General features: G+C 46.2%; 1 protein-coding gene across 1 annotated transcript in view; it reads left to right on the top strand.

The window, feature by feature from the left end:
• LOC146830149 (butyrophilin subfamily 1 member A1-like) overlaps window positions 1-20,342 on the top strand; it is a 158,615-nt gene that overhangs the window by 32,792 nt on the left and 105,481 nt on the right. Inside the window, exons 3-5 of the mRNA XM_085604019.1 lie at window positions 3,656-3,751; window positions 9,343-9,474; window positions 10,864-11,007. Of these exons, the coding sequence (XP_085460145.1) occupies window positions 3,656-3,751; window positions 9,343-9,474; window positions 10,864-11,007 (372 nt within the window). The remainder of the gene's footprint in view (window positions 1-3,655; window positions 3,752-9,342; window positions 9,475-10,863; window positions 11,008-20,342) is intronic.

A 20,342-nucleotide genomic window follows, 5' to 3' on the forward strand; every position in this document is an offset into this window, starting at 1 on the left:
ATGGTCAGCAGTGACAAACACTGAGAGGCTATGGTCTGCACTGACACACACTGAGAGGCAATGGTCAGCACTGACACATACTGAGAGGCTATGGTCAGCACTGACACACACAGAGGCTATGGTCAGCATTGACAAACACCGAGAGGCTATGGTCAGCATTGACAAACACCGAGAGGCGCAGTGTCAGACACCGAGAGGCTATGGTCAGCACTGACACATACTGAGAGGCTTTGGAAAGCACTGACACACACAGAGGCTATGGTCAGCATTGACAAACACCGAGAGGCTATGGTCAGCACTGACACACACAGAGGCTATGGTCAGCATTGACAAACACCGAGAGGCTATGGTCAGCATTGACAAACACAGAGAGGCGCAATGTCAGACACCGAGAGGCTATGGTCAGCACTGACACATACTAAGAGGCTATGGTCAGCACTGACACACACAGAGGCTATGGTCAGCATTGACAAACACCGAGAGGCTATGGTCAGCACTGACACACAGAGAGGCTATGGTCAGCACTGACACTCACTGAGAGACTATGGTCTGCACTGACACACAGAGAGGCTATGGTCAGCACTGACACTCACTGAGAGGCTATGGTCTGTACTGACACACACCGAGAGGCTATGGTCAGCACTGACACACAGAGAGGCTATGATCAGCACTGACACACACAGAGAGGCTATGGTCAGCACTGACACACACCGAGAGGCTATGTTCAGCATTGACAAACACCGAGAGGCTATGGTCAGCACTGACACACACAGAGAGGCTATGGTCAGCACTGACACACACCGAGAGGCTATGGTCAGCATTGACAATCACCGAGAGGCTACGGTCAGCACTGACACACAGAGAGGCTATGGTCAGCAGTGACAAACACTGAGAGGCTATGGTCAGCACTGACACACACAGAGGCTATGGTCTGCACTGACACACACCGAGAGGCTATAGTCAGCACTGACACACAGAGAGGCTATGGTCAGCACTGACACTCACTGAGAAGCTATGGTCTGCACTGACACACACCGAGAGGCTATGGTCAGCATTGACAAACACCGAGAGGCTATGGTCAGCACTGACACACACAGAGGCTATGGTCAGCATTGAAAAACACCGAGAGGCTATGGTCAGCACTGACACACAGAGAGGCTATGGTCAGCACTGACACTCACTGAGAGGCTATGGTCTGCACTGACACACAGAGAGGCTATGGTCAGCAGTGACAAACACTGAGAGGCTATGGTCTGCACTGACACACACTGAGAGGCAATGGTCAGCACTGACACATACTGAGAGGCTATGGTCAGCACTGACACACACAGAGGCTATGGTCAGCATTGACAAACACCGAGAGGCTATGGTCAGCATTGACAAACACCGAGAGGCTCAGTGTCAGACACCGAGAGGCTATGGTCAGCACTGACACATACTGAGAGGCTATGGTCAGCACTGACACACACAGAGGCTATGGTCAGCATTGACAAACACCGAGAGGCTATGGTCAGCACTGACACACACAGAGGCTACGGTCAGCATTGACAAACACCGAGAGGCTATGGTCAGCATTGACAAACACAGAGAGGCGCAGTGTCAGACACCGAGAGGCTATGGTCAGCACTGACACATACTAAGCGGCTATGGTCAGCACTGACACACACAGAGGCTATGGTCAGCATTGACAAACACCGAGAGGCTATGGTCAGCACTGACACACACAGAGGCTATGGTCAGCATTGACAAACACCGAGAGGCTATGGTCAGAACTGACACAAAGAGAGGCTATGGTCAGCACTGACACTCACTGAGAGACTATGGTCTGGCCTGACACACAGAGAGGCTATGGTCAGCACTGACACTCACTGAGAGGCTATGGTCTGCACTGACACACAGAGAGGCTATGGTCAGCAGTGACAAACACTGAGAGGCTATGGTCTGTACTGACACACACCGAGAGGCTATGGTCAGCACTGACACACAGAGAGGCTATGATCAGCACTGACACACACAGAGAGGCTATGGTCAGCACTGACATACACTGAGAGGGTATGGTCAGCATTGACAAACACCGAGAGGCTATGGTCAGCACTGACACACACAGAGAGGCTATGGTCAGCACTGACACACACCAAGAGGCTATGGTCTGCACTGACACACAGAGAGGCTATGGTCAGCAGTGACAAACACTGAGAGGCTATGGTCTGTACTCACACACACAGAGAGGCTATGGTCAGCATTGACAATCACCAAGAGGCTATGGTCAGCACTGACACACAGAGAGGCTATGGTCAGCAGTGACAAACACTGAGAGGCTATGGTCTGCACTGACACACACCGAGAGGCTATGGTCAACATTGACAATCACCGAGAGTCTATGGTCAGCAGGGATACACACTGAGAGGCTATGGTCTGCACTGACACACACCGAGAGGCTATGATCAGCATTGACAAACGCCGAGAGGCTATGATCAGCACTGACACACAGAGAGGCTATGGTCAGCAGTGACAAACACTGAGAGGCTATGATCAGCACTGACACACACCGAGAGACTATGGTCAGCATTGACAAACACCGAGAGGCTATGATCAGCATTGACAAACGCCGAGAGGCTATGGTCAGCACTGACACACACATACAAATAGACATTGCCCAACTTTGAAAAATACCAAAGTTTCTTTTTCAGCCTTTGCAGCAACTGTTATTCAGTGTTAAGACTTTGAAAACATTCATAGACACAGTCCAGCTTTGGCACACACACTACGCTACAGTGCACAAATGTTACATACAGTGAGTAACAGTCCATCCTTATATATGCAGTAAGTGGCAGTCAAGATGCAGCACACTCAGTGAGGTATAATGCTGAATTGGTACATGCAGTAAGTTTCAGTCAAGACATTGCACACACTGAGGCTCACTAGCCAGTCTCTGTAGAAACACTGAGTGACTGACCTATCTTGCATTAAACTGAGACTTACATCCAGCCCAAACACTGGGCAAACCCTCACAGATTCTGTTCTCGCACCAATACACACTGATTTTTCAGGGTTCTCAGTAAGATTCATTGATCAATCTTGGCATGCACAGAGAGCCGATGGTCAATCCTGGCAGGTACTGAAAGGCACTTTCAGTCTTTCCACACACTGGGACTCAGTGACTGGTCTTGTCACACACTGAGACTCATGGATCAGTCTTGGCAGACACTGAGACTCAGTGACCAGTCTTGGTAGACACTGAGGCTCAGTGACCAATCTTGTCACACACTGAGACTCAGTGAACAGTCTTGGAACACAACAAGACCAGTGACCAGTCTTGGCACACACTGAGACTCAGTGACCAGTCTTGGCACACACCAAGACCAGTGCCCAGTCGTGGCACACTGTGAGACTCAGTGGCCAGCCTTGGCACACACGGAGACTCAGTAACCAGTCTTGGCACACACTGAGACTCAGTGACCAGTTTGCCTACACACTGAGACTCAGTGACCAGTTTTCCTCAGTAACCAGTCTTGGCACACACTGAGACTCAGTGATCAGTCTTCGTACACACCGATATTCATTGGAATGACTTGACACACACTGAGGACATTACAAGTCATCCTATGATCTGTTATGTAAAGTTAAAGACAGGATTCTGTGATTTCCTCTCCAGGTGGCCCGGAGATACCTCGCGTAAGGATGCAGGCAATAACCCTGGGAGCGATGGTTGCATTCAACACATTGATAAACATCGTGCTCTACCGGCTGGGTAAGAAGTGTTGAGTTGACTTTCAGACACCCTAAGACCCCCCCCCCCCCATGGCATGTGAAAGGGCCTCTCTGCCTCAGGTGGTTGTCTGCCTCAACAGTAATGTCTGAGTCAAAGCTTTGTCTTAAACATTGCTTAATATTGCACATTCTGCTGGATGATGAAGATGGAAATGCTGATGATGATGAAGATGATGTTGATTAAGTTTTCCGAACGCTGAGAGTTGCAGAAGACTCCTGAAGGGGTCACCGAGGTCGGTAATGGATAATGATGATGATGGTGATGATGATGATGATGATGGTAATGATGATTATTAAATGTTCTTAGTGTTGACATTTGTGGAAGAATCCTGAAGGGGCACCATGTTTAGTGATGATGATGATGATGATGGTTATGATGATTATTAAATGTTCTTAGTGTTGACATTTGTGGAAGAATCCTGAAGGGGCACCATGTTTAGTGATGATGATGATGATGATGATGATGATGATGGTGATGATGATGATGGTTATGATGATTATTAAATGGTCTTGGTGTTGACATTTGTGGAAGAATCCTGAAGGGGCACCATGTTTAGTGATGATGATGGTGATGATGATGATGATGATGGTGATGATGATGGTTATGATGATTATTAAATGTTCTTAGTGTTGACATTTGTTGAAGAATCCTGAAGGGGCACCATGTTTAGTGATGATGATGGTGATGATGATGATGATGATGGTGATGATGATGATGGTTATGATGATTATTAAATGTTCTTAGTGTTGACATTTGTTGAAGAATCCTGAAGGGGCACCATGTTTAGTGATGATGATGGTGATGATGATGATGATGATGGTGATGATGATGGTTATGATGATTATTAAATGTTCTTAGTGTTGAGATTTGTTGAAGAATCCTGAAGGGGCACCATGTTTAGTGATGATGATGGTGATGATGATGATGATGATGGTGATGATGATGATGGTTATGATGATTATTAAATGTTCTTAGTGTTGACATTTGTTGAAGAATCCTGAAGGGGCACCATGTTTAGTGATGATGATGATGGTTGTGAGGATGGTGAAGATGATGATGATAATGGTGAAGATGATAATGATGGTGACGATGATGATGGTGATGATGATGGTGGTGATGATGGTGGTGATGATGGTGATGATGATGGTGGTGATGGTGATGATGATGGTTATGATGATTATTAAATGTTCTTAGTGTTGACATTTGTTGAAGAATCCTGAAGGGGCACCATGTTTAGTGATGATGATGGTGATGATGATGATGATGATGGTGATGATGATGGTTATGATGATTATTAAATGTTCTTAGTGTTGACATTTGTTGAAGAATCCTGAAGGGGCACCATGTTTAGTGATGATGATGATGGTTGTGAGGATGGTGAAGATGATGATGATAATGGTGAAGATGATAATGATGGTGACGATGATGATGGTGATGATGATGGTGGTGATGATGGTGATGATGATGATGATGATGGTTATGATGATTATTAAATGTTCTTAGTGTTGACATTTGTGGAAGAATCCTGAAGGGGCACCATGTTTAGTGATGATGATGGTGATGATGATGATGATGATGGTGATGATGATGATGGTTATGATGATTATTAAATGGTCTTGGTGTTGACATTTGTGGAAGAATCCTGAAGGGGCACCATGTTTAGTGATGATGATGGTGATGATGATGATGATGATGGTGATGATGATGATGGTTATGATGATTATTAAATGGTCTTGGTGTTGACATTTGTGGAAGAATCCTGAAGGGGCACCATGTTTAGTGATGATGATGGTGATGATGATGATGATGATGGTGATGATGATGATGGTTATGATGATTATTAAATGGTCTTGGTGTTGACATTTGTGGAAGAATCCTGAAGGGGCACCATGTTTAGTGATGATGATGGTGATGATGATGATGATGATGGTGATGATGATGGTTATGATGATTATTAAATGTTCTTAGTGTTGACATTTGTTGAAGAATCCTGAAGGGGCACCATGTTTAGTGATGATGATGATGGTTGTGAGGATGGTGAAGATGATGATGATAATGGTGAAGATGATAATGATGGTGACGATGATGATGGTGATGATGATGGTGGTGATGATGGTGATGATGATGATGATGGTTATGATGATTATTAAATGTTCTTAGTGTTGACATTTGTGGAAGAATCCTGAAGGGGCACCATGTTTAGTGATGATGATGGTGATGATGATGATGATGGTTATGATGATTATTAAATGTTCTTAGTGTTGACATTTGTTGAAGAATCCTGAAGGGGCACCATGTTTAGTGATGATGATGGTGATGATGATGATGATGATGGTGATGATGATGGTTATGATGATTATTAAATGTTCTTAGTGTTGACATTTGTTGAAGAATCCTGAAGGGGCACCATGTTTAGTGATGATGATGATGGTTGTGAGGATGGTGAAGATGATGATGATAATGGTGAAGATGATAATGATGGTGACGATGATGATGGTGATGATGATGGTGGTGATGATGGTGATGATGATGATGATGATGGTTATGATGATTATTAAATGTTCTTAGTGTTGACATTTGTGGAAGAATCCTGAAGGGGCACCATGTTTAGTGATGATGATGGTGATGATGATGATGATGATGGTGATGATGATGATGGTTATGATGATTATTAAATGGTCTTGGTGTTGACATTTGTGGAAGAATCCTGAAGGGGCACCATGTTTAGTGATGATGATGGTGATGATGATGATGATGATGGTGATGATGATGGTTATGATGATTATTAAATGTTCTTAGTGTTGACATTTGTTGAAGAATCCTGAAGGGGCACCATGTTTAGTGATGATGATGGTGATGATGATGATGATGATGGTGATGATGATGATGGTTATGATGATTATTAAATGTTCTTAGTGTTGACATTTGTTGAAGAATCCTGAAGGGGCACCATGTTTAGTGATGATGATGATGGTTGTGAGGATGATGATGGTGATGATGATGGTTATGATGATTATTAAATGTTCTTAGTGTTGACATTTGTTGAAGAATCCTGAAGGGGCACCATGTTTAGTGATGATGATGATGGTTGTGAGGATGGTGAAGATGATGATGATAATGGTGAAGATGATAATGATGGTGACGATGATGATGGTGATGATGATGGTGGTGATGATGGTGGTGATGATGGTGATGATGATGGTGGTGATGATGATGATGGTGACGATGATGATGGTGATTAAGTGTTCAGAGTGTTGCGAGCTGTGGAAAGCTCCTGAAGGTGGCGCAATGGCCAGTGATGATGATGATGTGTCCGAAAGGGCCGCCGTGAAGAGCTGTAGCGGATGAAATGTACAAATGCTGTAAATACCCGCGCTGACGCCGACTGACTGAAATGAGTGCACACATGTACGGTGGGGCCTGGGGGACAAAGTCATCTCTGAGAAATAATTTTTACAACTAAATTGGCTGAAGAGCCGACAGTTATGAAGTGTCACTCGTGAAACAGGACAACACTTGTGTTGTGTGCCAAGCAAGCCTGACCCTTCCCAGGGACGTCCTGGGCCTCCCACCCCAAGAAAACTTTGGAAACACTGGTAACAGCGCAATGACCTCTCCTATCCTTATGCTTGTGCTTGACCCTGCGCAGTGCTCTGCTGCCTTCTTTGGCTAGGTTCATACGATACAGATACTACATACACACAGACTGACATGCATAGATACATACATACATATACATACATGCACGCGTACATACATGCATATATACATACATACAAACTAAATACGTTTCTAGAGTGGGCTCACATTGGTCTAGGTTTTGTTATTTTAAAAAGCAGGTGCAGGTCTTGCATCACGTGGAAGAGGACGCTCAGAGCAAGTGGCTTCCAAACACGGGGACAAGTGTCCTCTGCGCACAGCCATCCTTCAGACGCCTCTGAGCAAACCCTGTCTCTGCGAGAAGAGGGCTTCAGGTTAACAGCCCAACAAAGATGGCTGGCAGAAGTAACACACTAAACACAAGCAGAACTACGCATCCAAGCAGAAGCGCAGGCAGCAACATGTGCTTGATCCGACACGCCAGCAGGTTAGGGTTGGTAGATTAGCTATGGTAGGTTAGATAGGTATGGTAAGTAGGAGAGCTATGGCAGGTTAGGTCAGTAGGTTAAGTATGGTAGATATGGTAAGTATGCTAGCAATGGTACGTTAAGTGGGGTTAATTAGCTCGCGTAGGTTAGATAGGTAGGGTAAGTATGAGAGGTATGGCGGGTTAGCTTAGTTGGTTAAGTATGGTAAATACAGTAGGTAGATATGGTAGGTTTGCTAGTTATGGTAGGTTAGGTGTGGTGGATTATTTTAGGTAGGTTAGATAGGTATGGCAAGTATGAGAGGCATGGCGGGTTAGGCTAGTAGGTTAAGTATGGTAGATACAGTAGGTAGATGTGATAGGTTTGCTAGTTATAGCAAGTTAGGTCAAGTATAGCAAGTAAGGCAGTTCAGCAAGTGTAATTGGGCACAGCATGCAATTCGGCCAAAATATGCATTGGCTGCAGGCATGTACTTTCCTTTACAGGATTTTTCTCCCTTGCCTTCTTCCCACCACTTTTAGAGATTTTACCTTCCCATCAATATGAAGGAAATGGATTGACTCCTGTTCATATAATGAAGCTGATTTAAAGGTTGACGGACAGTCGGTGGCTGAGGACACAACCTCTGCCGTCTCGATGGACCGCCACCTGTCAGATTTAGAGATGAGAGCCAACCCAGAGAGGACCTCTTACCTTGAACAGAGCCTCTGTCATGCAGTTGCTGTTAAGGTACGGAAGGTTTTGTGCACGGCGCCGTTCATTTTGATGGCCATCTACCAAACTTTCAACATTATTTTATCCCAAAGTGGGAGTCTGTTTTTGAAAAACAAAAAACAAATGAACCCCACAGCCTGGACGTTTTCCCAATGGGTGTGAGCGTCATTACTGTCTCTTCTGTGCCACACCACCAGGTGGTGACAGAGAGGGAAAAAAGGACATTCATCTATCCACTTTACAGAGTGAGGACAGTGGCATGCCCTTTCTCTGTGGCCCCCTCTCCCTCGGGCCGCCGGAGGAACCTTTCCAACGCCAGACTCAACTGGGGCTCGACTGGTGGAACCCCTACAGCCTGCCCGTCTCTGAATGAGGGCGCCACAATTGAGCCCTCCGAACTCTATATCAGGCCATATTTTTATATTTTACCAGGTCTTAGTTTCCTGTGCTCAACACTAACAAACTTTTTACAACTTATTTAAAAGCACAGAATGGAGCTGAGTTCAGAAATACAGAATGTGTGTATCTTGTGATGAATAAGAAAGACGCACAGTATTAATAGCGCATTGAAGCTAAACATGTCTAACACCCTGCTATTGCGCTACTCGAGGGGGGAAAGTGCTGAAGTACTTCTTGTTTATTGTCAGTGAAGTAAATTAGGGCCCTGCAGTTTGGGCCAGAAAATAAATTCACCCCATCCTTCCTCACTTACTCCGATGTGTTTTCTCTCCCTCCTCTCCGCTCCCTCCTGGTTCTATCCCCCTGCAGTGGAGAGAGAAGTATTCTACAGCCCCAGGGCGCAGAGCTGTGCTGGTCTCCAACATGAGGCTGGAGATGGTCCAGGGCCTTCCCAGAATCCTCCGCTCTCTCTTCTGAAAACCTCTCTGTGCCTCCGTCCAGGTAAACAGCTTTTCATTCTGTTTCAATGACTTATTTCTCTCTATCTCTCTTAAAACAGCTTTTCCTCCCTTATTTCAACATGTCGTGGTACATGACATCATGTGGCATGGACTGGCCTTCATGTATGTCTGAGTTTCATCATGTTAGTGAGCGTCACTGTGGGAGAGTAGATGCTGAAAGTGAGGGCAGTGGTGTTGCTGACACAGGGGCGATTTCAACGTGGGTTGTGATGGTAAATGCATTCTTCTTGTTCCTACGGAATGCAACTTTTTAACATATCTGATTTATACCAGTGGTCCAGCAAGAATGTCAAGAGGAAACAAATAGCTACAATGCAGGGCAGTAAGCCCCTCACTCCCCTAGGACCCGGTGCTACTACACCTGCTGCACTAGTGATAGGTCCTTTCTCAATCTCACACTCTCATTCTCTCTGCTTCCTATGTCTCTTCCTCTATAACTATTTATCTTCATCTTTCTTTCCCTCCTCCCTCACTTTATCTCTATTTACCTGTCTCTCTCCCCCTCTGTCTCTCTGTATCTCCCCCTCCATCTCTCTGTACCTGTCACTCCTTCTTTCATCCCTCCCTCCATCTCTCTGTACCTGTCTCTTCTTCCTTTCTCCCTCCCTCCATCTCTGTACCTATCTCTCTCTCCCTCCCTCCATCCCTCTGTACCTGTCTCTCCTTCCTTCCTCCCTCCCTCCCTCCATCTCTCTGTACCTATCTCTCTCTCCCTCCCTCCATCTCTCTGTACCTGTCTCTCCTTCCTTCCTCCCTCCCTCCCTCCCTCCATCTCTCTGTACCTATCTCTCTCTCCCTTCCTCCATCCCTCTGTGCCTGTCTCTCCTTCCTTCCTATCTCCATCGCTCTGCACCTGTCTCTTTCTCCCTCCCTACATCCCTCTGTACCTGTCTCTCCTTCCTTCCTCCCTCCCTCCATCTCTCTGTACCTGTCTCTCTCTCCCTCCCTCCATCCCTCTGTACCTGTCTCTCCTTCCTTCCTCCCTCCCTCCCTCTGTACCCGTCTCTCCTTCCTCCCTCCCTCCATCTCTCTGTACCTGTCTCTCTCTACCTCCCTCCATCCCTCTGTACCTGTCTCTCCTTCCTTCCTCCCTCCCTCCATCCCTCTGTACCTGTCTCTCCTTCCTTCCTCCCTCCCTCCCTCCATCTCCCCGTACCGGTCTCTTCTCCCTTCCTTCCTCTCTCCCTCCCTCCATCTCTGTACCTGTCTCTCTCTCCCTCCCTCCACCCCTCTGTACCTGTCTCTCCTTCCATCCACCCTCCCTCCATCTCTCTGTACCTGTCTCTCTCTCCCTCCCTCCATCTCTCTGTACCTGTCTCTCTCTCCCTCCCTCCATCCCTCTGTACCTGTCTTTCCCTCCTCTGTACAGTTTCCCAGGACAACCTTCATGACAGACGAGGACGTCTCCCTGGACAGAGCTGCACCTGTGTGAGGAATGAACCTGGAACACAAGATTCCTCTTCATGGAGAGATTTACAGCCTTATCTGAAAGAGACTTTGTGTCTCCACAGAGGTGGGAATATCATATTCTTAAACTTTCAAAATGCACATTTGTTTTTGGAATACAAATATATATTGTTCATAGACATGTACATGACTTGCACAGAAGCATTTGTTTTCGATGTGTTTTTTGCAGGTTAATGCCTTTCATACATTGAAAAACACCTGTGCTCTTGCACAGACAAGAACACAAACTCTGAAAACACTTCAGGTTAAGGTTTATCAGTGATACACATTTAAGGAAAACGAGCACTTATTTTTCAGAGAAGTCATTAAGAGAGGGAGAGAGCATGGGGAGAGATTGCGATAGGCAGTGGAGAGAGCAGCCTGTAGGGATTTACAAAACTGCTATTCATCACTATGTTTGGGGGACCCAATGAATTTGGAAGAGGTGGACAATTTTGCCGATGCTGCCAACTTCCTGATGCTGTCCAAGGCTAACAGGATGCGCTAGAGGTACTGATGACACCAGAAGAGGTCCTGAAACCGATCGATGCCCTAGAGGCACTGATGACACCAGAAGAGGTCCTGAAACCGATCGATGCCCTAGAGGCACTGATGACACCAGAAGAGGTCCTGAAACCGATCGATGCCCTAGAGGCACTGATGACACCAGAAGAGGTCCTGAAACCGATCGATGCCCTAGAGGTACTGAGGACACCAGAAGAGGTCCTGAAACCGATCGATGCCCTAGAGGTACTGATGACACCAGAAGAGGACCTGAAACGGATCGATGCCGTAGAGGCACTGATGACACCAGAAGAGGTCCTGAAACCGATCGATGCCCTAGCCTCCAGGCACAGATAACATCAGAAGAGGTCCTGAAACTGATCGATACCCTAGCCTCCAGGCACAGATAACATCAGAAGAGGTCCTGAAACCGATCGATACCCTAGCCTCCAGGCACAGATAACATCAGAAGAGGTCCTGAAACCGATCGATGCCCTAGCCTCCAGGCACAGATAACATCAGAAGAGGTCCTGAAACCGATCGATGCCCTAGCCTCCAGGCACTGATAACATCAGAAGAGGTCCTGAAACCGATCGATACCCTAGCCTCCAGGCACTGATAACATCAGAAGAGGTCCTGAAACCGATCGATACCCTAGCCTCCAGGCACAGATAACATCAGAAGAGGTCCTGAAACCGATCGATACCCTAGCCTCCAGGCACAGATAACATCAGAAGAGGTCCTGAAACCGATCGATGCCCTAGCCTCCAGGCACAGATAACATCAGAAGAGGTCCTGAAACCGATCGATGCCCTAGTCTCCAGGCACAGATAACATCAGAAGAGGTCCTGAACCGATCGATACCCTAGCCTCCAGGCACTGATAACATCAGAAGAGGTCCTGAAACCGATCGATACCCTAGCCTCCAGGCACTGATAACATCAGAAGAGGTCCTGAAACCGATCGATACCCTAGCCTCCAGGCACCGATAACATCAGAAGAGGTCCTGAAACCGATCGATACCCTAGCCTCCAGGCACAGATAACAGCAGAAGAGGTCCTGAAACCGATCGATACCCTAGCCTCCAGGCACTGATAACATCAGAAGAGGTCCTGAAACCGATCGATACCCTAGCCTCCAGGCACTGATAACATCAGAAGAGGTCCTGAAACCGATCGATACCCTAGCCTCCAGGCACAGATAACATCAGAAGAGGTCCTGAAACCGATCGATACCCTAGAGGTACTGAGGACACCAGAAGAGGTCCTGAAACCGATCGATGCCCTAGAGGTACTGAGGACACCAGAAGAGGTCCTGAAACCGATCGATGCCCTAGCCTCCAGGCACAGATAACATCAGAAGAGGTCCTGAAACCGATCGATACCCTAACCTCCAGGCACAGATAACATCAGAAGAGGTCCTGAAACCGATCGATACCCTAGCCTCCAGGCACAGATAACATCAGAAGAGGTCCTGAAACCGATCGATGCCCTAGCCTCCAGGCACAGATAACATCAGAAGAGGTCCTGAAACCGATCGATGCCCTAGCCTCCAGGCACTGATAACATCAGAAGAGGTCCTGAAACCGATCGATACTCTAGCCTCCAGGCACTGATAACATCAGAAGAGGTCCTGAAACCGATCGATACCCTAGCCTCCAGGCACCGATAACATCAGAAGAGGTCCTGAAACCGATCGATACCCTAGCCTCCAGGCACAGATAACATCAGAAGAGGTCCTGAAACCGATCGATACCCTAGCCTCCAGGCACTGATAACATCAGAAGAGGTCCTGAAACCGATCGATACCCTAGCCTCCAGGCACTGATAACATCAGAAGAGGTCCTGAAACCGATCGATACCCTAGCCTCCAGGCACTGATAACATCAGAAGAGAACCTGAAACCGATCGAAGCCCTAGAGTATGGGTACTCACAATCTTTCTCTCAGGGGTCAAATTTACAGTGTGGTTTGTGGCCGAGGGCTGCATCTGTGGGGGCGGGGTCAGTGGGGGGTGGGGCTAGATAGACCATGAGGTCGAACACAGGCCACTGCAACGGACGCGTTAGTCCACTAAGCGACCAGACCCAGCATACACACACATGTCTGTCTATCTGTCTCTGTCTGTCTCTCTCTGTCTGTGTGTCCCTGTCACTGTGTCTGTGTCTCTGTCTGTGTGTGTCTCTGTCTGTGTGTGTGTCTCTGTGTGTACGTCTCTGTGTGTGCATCTCTGTGTGTGCGTCTCTGTGTGTGTGTGTCTCTGTCTGTGTGCGTCTGGTTCTGTGTGTCTCTGTCTGTGTCTCTGTGTGTGTCTCTCTCTCTCTCTGTGCCTCTGTGTGTGCGTCTCTGTGTGTGCGTCTCTGTGTGTGCGTCTCTGTGTGTGTATGCGTCTCTGTGTGTGTGTGTCTGTGTGTGTGTGCGTCTCTGTCTGTGTGCGTCTGGTTCTGTGTGTCTCTGTGTGTGTCTCTGTGTGTGTCTCTCTCTCTCTCTCTGCCTCTGTGTGTGTGTCTCTGTGTGTGTGTCTCTGTGTGTATGTGTCTCTCTGTCTGCGTGTGTGTCTCTGTGTGTGTGTTTCTGTCTGTGTGTGTCTCTGTGTGTGTCTGTCTGTCTGTGTGTCTGTGTGTGTGTCTGTCTGTCTGTCTGTCTGTGTGTCTGTCTGTGTGTCTCTGTGTGTGTGTCTGTCTGTGTGTGTGTCTGTCTCTGTGTGTCTCTGTCTCTGTGTGTCTGTGTGTGGGTGTATCTCTGTCTCTGTGTGTGTGCATGTGTCTGTCTCTGTGTGTCTCTGTCTCTCTGTGTGTCTCTGTCTCTGTGTGTCTCTGTCTCTCTCTGTCTCTGTGTGTCTGTGTCTCTGTCTCTGTGTGTGTGTGTCTCTGTCTCTGTGTGCGCCTGTCTGTCTCTCTGTGTCTCTGTCTCTCTGTGTGTCTCTGTCTCTCTGTGTGTCTGTCTCTCTGTCTCTCTCTGTCTGTCTCTGTGTGTCTGTCTCTGCGTGTCTCTGTGTCTCTCTCTCAGTCTCTGTGTCTGTTTTTGTGTGTGTCTGTGTGTGTCTGTCTGTGTGTGTGTCTCTCTGTCTCTGTGTGTGTGTCTCTATGGGTGGAGTAGAGGTTGCGGGAGAAGAGGACGTCGTTGGCAACACAAAACGAGAAGCTTCCCAAAAGGCCCTTTAAAACTCAGCTGTGAAAACGCTTACAGCTGACTTTTAAAGGGTTTTTTTACGAAGCTTTCCGACTGTGCCATGTGTGAGGTCACAGAGGCCGGCAGTAAACACAGAAGATAGCTGCAGGTGCATACATAGTGAATACGTATTTAATACGTATTCACTACGTGTGCTGCTGCGGTCAACTGGGTTTACTGTCGGCCTGACTGGCAATGTAAAAACGGCATGGCAAGGTCCACGGGCCGCCAATGAAGGGCTGTCGGGCCGCTGGCGGCTCGCGGGCAGTACTATGAGTACCACGGCCCTAGAGGCACTTATTACATCGGAAGAGGTCCAGAAACCGATCGATGCCCTAGAGGCGTTGATTACACCAGTAGAGGTCCTGAAACCGATCGATGCCCTAGAGGCGTTGATTACACCAGTAGAGGTCCTGAAACCGATCGATGCCCTAGAGGCAATGATTATATCAGAAGAGGCCCTGAAACCGATCTGAAACCAATTTGAAACCGATCAATGCTCTGGAGGCACTGATTACATCAGAATAGGCCCTAAAACCGATCGATGCCATAGAGGCACAGATAATATCAGAAGAGGTCCTGAAACCAATCTGATACCCATCGATGCCCTAGAGGCACAGATTACATCAGATGAGGTTCTGAAACCGAGCGATGCCCTAGAGGCACTGATTACATCAGAAGAGGTCATGAAACCGATCGATGCCCTAGAGGCACTGATTACATCAGAAGAGGTCATGAAACCGATCGATGCCCTAGAGGCACTGATAACATCAGAAGAGGTCTTTTATTCTGCAGTCCGAAAAGTTCAATAATATTGTATGTCGATATTTAGCATTAGGTTGCTTCTGTGCTGGGACCCTATGGGCCCTAGTTATTGTCAGGTCTCCTTGCAAATCTGGCATTACTTTCCTAAGTAATGACCCAGCCCATTCAACCATTTCTGTACTTTCTGATCCTTCCGGGATTCCCACTAGCCGCAGATTTGAGCGTCGACTGTAGTTTTCTAAGTCCTGAAGTTTCTGCTCTACTAGACTTTTACTTCTACTCAGAGCTGCCATGTCTTGATTTACAGCAGAGAGTTTGTCCTCCAGGTCTGAAATTCGAGTTTCGGCCTCTTCTAATCTTTTCTGTATGTTTGATGTATTCTCTTCGAGTTTAGCTGGTCTTACATGGAGCTGAGCAATCTTACTACCTGGAAAGCTTTAAAATCCCTGATCTCGTTCAGTATAGTTAATAGTATTTTTTGGATTGAAGCTTCTTCTCCTCTCAGGCCTTCTCTTGAAGTCTCAGATACTGATTCCACTGCATTTTCAGTACTGGCTCGCCCTTCGCTTAGCGCAGCCAGTGAAAGATCCTTTATCCCTAGGGTACTTTGAAGGGGAGGAGCGACTGCAGAGGTATCTTGTGGGCGGTTTGTCACATCTTGTGCTACCAGGCTAGGGTCATCTTTATCTTCAACTTCATTGTGATGTATCTCTAGGTTTGCTCACAGCCTGATGATTTGGTGGTTTGCAAAAGAGAGGATATTGCTTTGGGCTGAGTGAGCCTCACTATTCGCATCACAAGTCTCTTGTATTTGGAGATATACCTCTGTGCGCCTCTATCTGACCATCTGGTGAACCATTTTCCGTTTCCAGATCCGATATGTCCTCTTCATTGCCCGATGGATCTTTGGGGTCGATAGGATCCGTATAGTCATTCTGCTAGGGCCTTGGCCTTTAAAACCATTCTCTGTTGTGTAGTTCTCTGTCCTCTTCTTACTCCTCTTGGGGCCGGAGAGGGTGTGGTTGCTTGTCCTGACATCTCTGATGTTTCCTTTTTTTCACCCGGATGGGTAGTTTTGTGCGCATTTTGTTTTAAATGCAGACAGGGGCACAGCCGCTAATGAACCCAAAGTGCAAGAACACCCCTATGGGGGCAGACTATAGGAAGCTAACAAGTATTAGTTACTAGTTAATTAATAACCACCTTAGAACAGTTTCCGTCTGTAAGTAGTAGAGTTCAGTAACGCAGTAGTCGCACAATATCAGTACTATATTTGAGGATGACAGAGGAGATATAAAGTATGCTGTCTGGTGCTGAGCCTGCTATCTCTGCTGTTTTTCCACTAAGGTTTACCAGTAAGTGTTCCCCCTCCAGTGTCTACAATCGCAGTACCTCTGTATCCTTGCGCTTTCCTCCATTGCTCCACCTTTTTCACTTAATTGCCACTTAATTGCCACTTAATTGCCCCTATATTGCCTCTTAATTGCTTCCTTGGCAGCCTTCCAAGGTATGTCACAGTCCCAGAGTCTCTCACAGTCTCTTTATCAGCTGTTGAGTATAGTAGTATTTATTGCCGCCACTTGATTCCGCTCAACGCCCCTTCCTCACCTCCGGGCTTCCTCTGCCTGTAATAGGAGGAGGAAGGGAGAAGGAGGGAGGAGGGCCCTGAGGATTTGCCCCGCTCTCGGCACACGCAGGATGGGAGCAGCAGTGACAAAGTCGCCGGTCAAAGCCAAACCCAGTGCTGGAACTCTTATATGCCCTGGGGGCGGTAGGGCAAGGCCTCGCACCGCGAGCTGGGAGCATGAAACGTGTAAATCCTTATCAATAATGAAGAATAATCCAATGTAAACAGGAACAAAGTTGATGTTGAAGGTTTATTAAAGTTACAGCAATCACACCACTGGAGTGCGTCCTTCCTCTCTGAAGTGTGCACGGCAACTGTCTCCCGATACCGTTCATAGTTCAGAAAGGAGTTTGAACGCACGGGGATGCAGCTTCAAGAAATGCTTATTTTAAAAGATAATCACATAGCATGCGCGCGTAACATGAACCACGTGCACGCAAGTTACAGAATGTTGAAGGAACACAAGCTCACCAACAGAATGTGAGCTCGTGAATACATTGAGCAGCACGTAAAGGAAAACATACTGAAATACATACTGACAAAGCTATCAAAGACATGTATACAGTATATTACATCACCCTTCTCCTTTCACAATGAAAAACAAAATTGATGTTAATGAAAATAAAAATCTTCGTATTTTGAGGAAAATGTACAATTACGAATAGGTCTTGTGGAACTAGGTTCAGCAGACGTAGGAGTAACAACATTTTGAGTGTCAATAGGAAATGAAGATCTTGATACAGAATCTCCTGTAAAATCATTGCTGAACGACATTAAAGAGTCTGGTGAGATAGAACCATCTAAAAAGTATGAAAAATGTAAATCATCTTGAAGAACATTTCTTTTTTTAAGTAAAATTTCACTTGCTTGATGTGGAGTTAATTTGATTAACATTCTCTTACTCCACCAACCTTTATGACCAAGAAACACAGAACCTTTAGATCAGTGGTTCCCAAACTTTTGACTCCTGAGGACCCCACTGAGTCACCACTGGAACTCGGGGACCCCCAAGCAATTTGTATGATTTAAATTTCAAACGTTAAAACAGTAATTCGAAAAAAATAAACACGTGTGCACACAAAACAAATACTCGAAATACTAAGGATTTTAGGCGCATATTTACAAACCCCTACCACCATGGAAACATCACTTTTTGTAACGTTCGCGTGTCGATAGGGGCTTCGCCTTATTTATAAGGCAGCGGTAAGCCACTTAATATGGCTTAACGCTGCCTTGTAAATAAGGCCCCCTTTCGCGCAATGCTTAGCGTGAAAGGGGTGGGTAGTGGGCTTTGCAGTGGGCATTCCACCGCACAACCCATTGATTTTGATGCTGCCCCCTATTCACATGGGCAGTGTAAATAAGAGGCAGCGCCAAAATTAACACCAGGGAAAACCAGGTCTTAACTTGGTGAAACGAGGAGGAATGCTTTATTTCTCCTCATTTTTGCTTTTTCCATGTGTGCTGCCTTGTGCAGCACACATGGAAAAAGCAAAACGCCTTGGATTGTTTATGTTCAGGAAGGTGACCCTTCCTGCACATAAACAATCATTAAAAAAATGGCACTTTGTAACTTCCATGTGTGCTGCATTAAGCAGCACACACACAAGTGACAAAACCCCATTTCAAGATTGTTTATGTGCAGGAAGGGGGGACCTTCCTTTACATAAACAATCTTCCCATGCACACAGACACTCTTGCACTGTGTTGCAAGGGTGCCTGCGTTGGCGCTACACTGCTAAGTGTAGCACCAGCACAGGGCAAAATGTAGGGCTGCACCATATTCTTGTAAATATGGTGCAGCCCTGTGTTTCTGAATGGCGGCGCGTGTCGTTAAGCCACAGAGGCTAACGACACGCTCCACCACTTCTTTTGTAAATATCCCCCTTAGTATTTTATATTGAAAGAATTTGCAAACTAACATTTAAATGGGAAGGTTGGTGTTGCATATCTGTGACTAACTTTTAAATGGTTGGTTTTATTTCGCAGTACGAGGCTCCTACTCCTGCCAGGGCCAGACTGGAAACCCAAAGCAGCCCTGGCAAATGTTTTCAGACCAGTCCCCATACGGTGCACACCAAGTGCATTGAGTGTGCCTGACCACTACAAAGGGGGCTTTGGGAGGCTCTTCCCCCAAAGAAATTTAGGAAACAATGGTGCAGTCTACAACACGTTTATCATTTTACATCACACACATATAGAGACAATTAATCATAAGTGTAAATCAGTGTATAGAAAATGTTTCATAAGGCAAAGGGGACTACAGGGTGTAGGATTCACATGTCATTTATACTGGTAGGCATTTTTAAAGAGTGCATGGTCTCGAGAAGCACAAAAAACTCGGGATTCAGAACATAAGACAGTGGTTAGCATTGACTTTAACAATAAAAATGTATTTCCACCCTAATAAACCTTTTTAGCAGCATCGGGATAATGAAAGACAGGGAAAAAACATAAGTTACTAACTTGTACCATTCAGTTTGCTCGCAGCACTTTGATGACAGTTTATAGGTCACTGTGCTAGATTACGGTTGTCACTTATGTACTGCAGAGTAACAAAATATTCTTTGTGACAAAAGCAGTAACCCACTCGCCTATGCACATAAAATACTGCTATTTAAAATGCACAGTACACGTTCTTTGCAATAGGCATATTAACCCTCTGTGCTACATTAGGTAACTCAAAGCTGCCACAGGACAAAACTCTCATCTCTCTCCAGCAGGTACATTAATCACTGGTGTTATCTGGGCACTTTTATTGTTGCTGGAAAACTGCTAATTATACAAGTGCAGTGCTTTTTAAACTGCTGCCTGCGGACCCCTGGGAAAGTGTCAGGGACCCCTGGGGGTCCCCGGACCACAGTTTGGGAAACACTGCTTTAGATAATTTGAGAATTTGTACAGGAAGAGATAGTTTTAAAAAACCCTTCTTGACTTTCTTAGGAGATTTGATCATGACCCAGTCCCAAATTATAAAATCATTAGCATAGTTACAAGCTCTCGTGTCGAAGTTTTTCTTTTGTATAGCTTGTTGAACTGCAACTTTTTTAAGCATGTTTTGTTTGTCTTTGCAAGCCAAACATGAATTATCATTCTTTCTCAAGATACTAATCCATGACGGACAAAGAGTCCCATTTGGATCTCTCTTCTTGAGCAGTCTAAAGGGTGACACCCCAGTTGAAGAATGAGTTGTGAGGTATGACCAAATCTTTTTTTTTTAAAACATGTCTACAGCTATATTAGTTGCTAGAGCTGATTGTATTCCCTCTTTTATAAATCTATCCATTCGTTCATCTAAGCCATTGGCCGAAGTAGAATACAGAGCGACCTTTAAATG

This window comes from Triturus cristatus, chromosome 5_1 (genome assembly GCF_964204655.1).
Source record: "Triturus cristatus chromosome 5_1, aTriCri1.1, whole genome shotgun sequence".
Taxonomy (NCBI): Eukaryota; Metazoa; Chordata; class Amphibia; order Caudata; family Salamandridae; genus Triturus; species Triturus cristatus.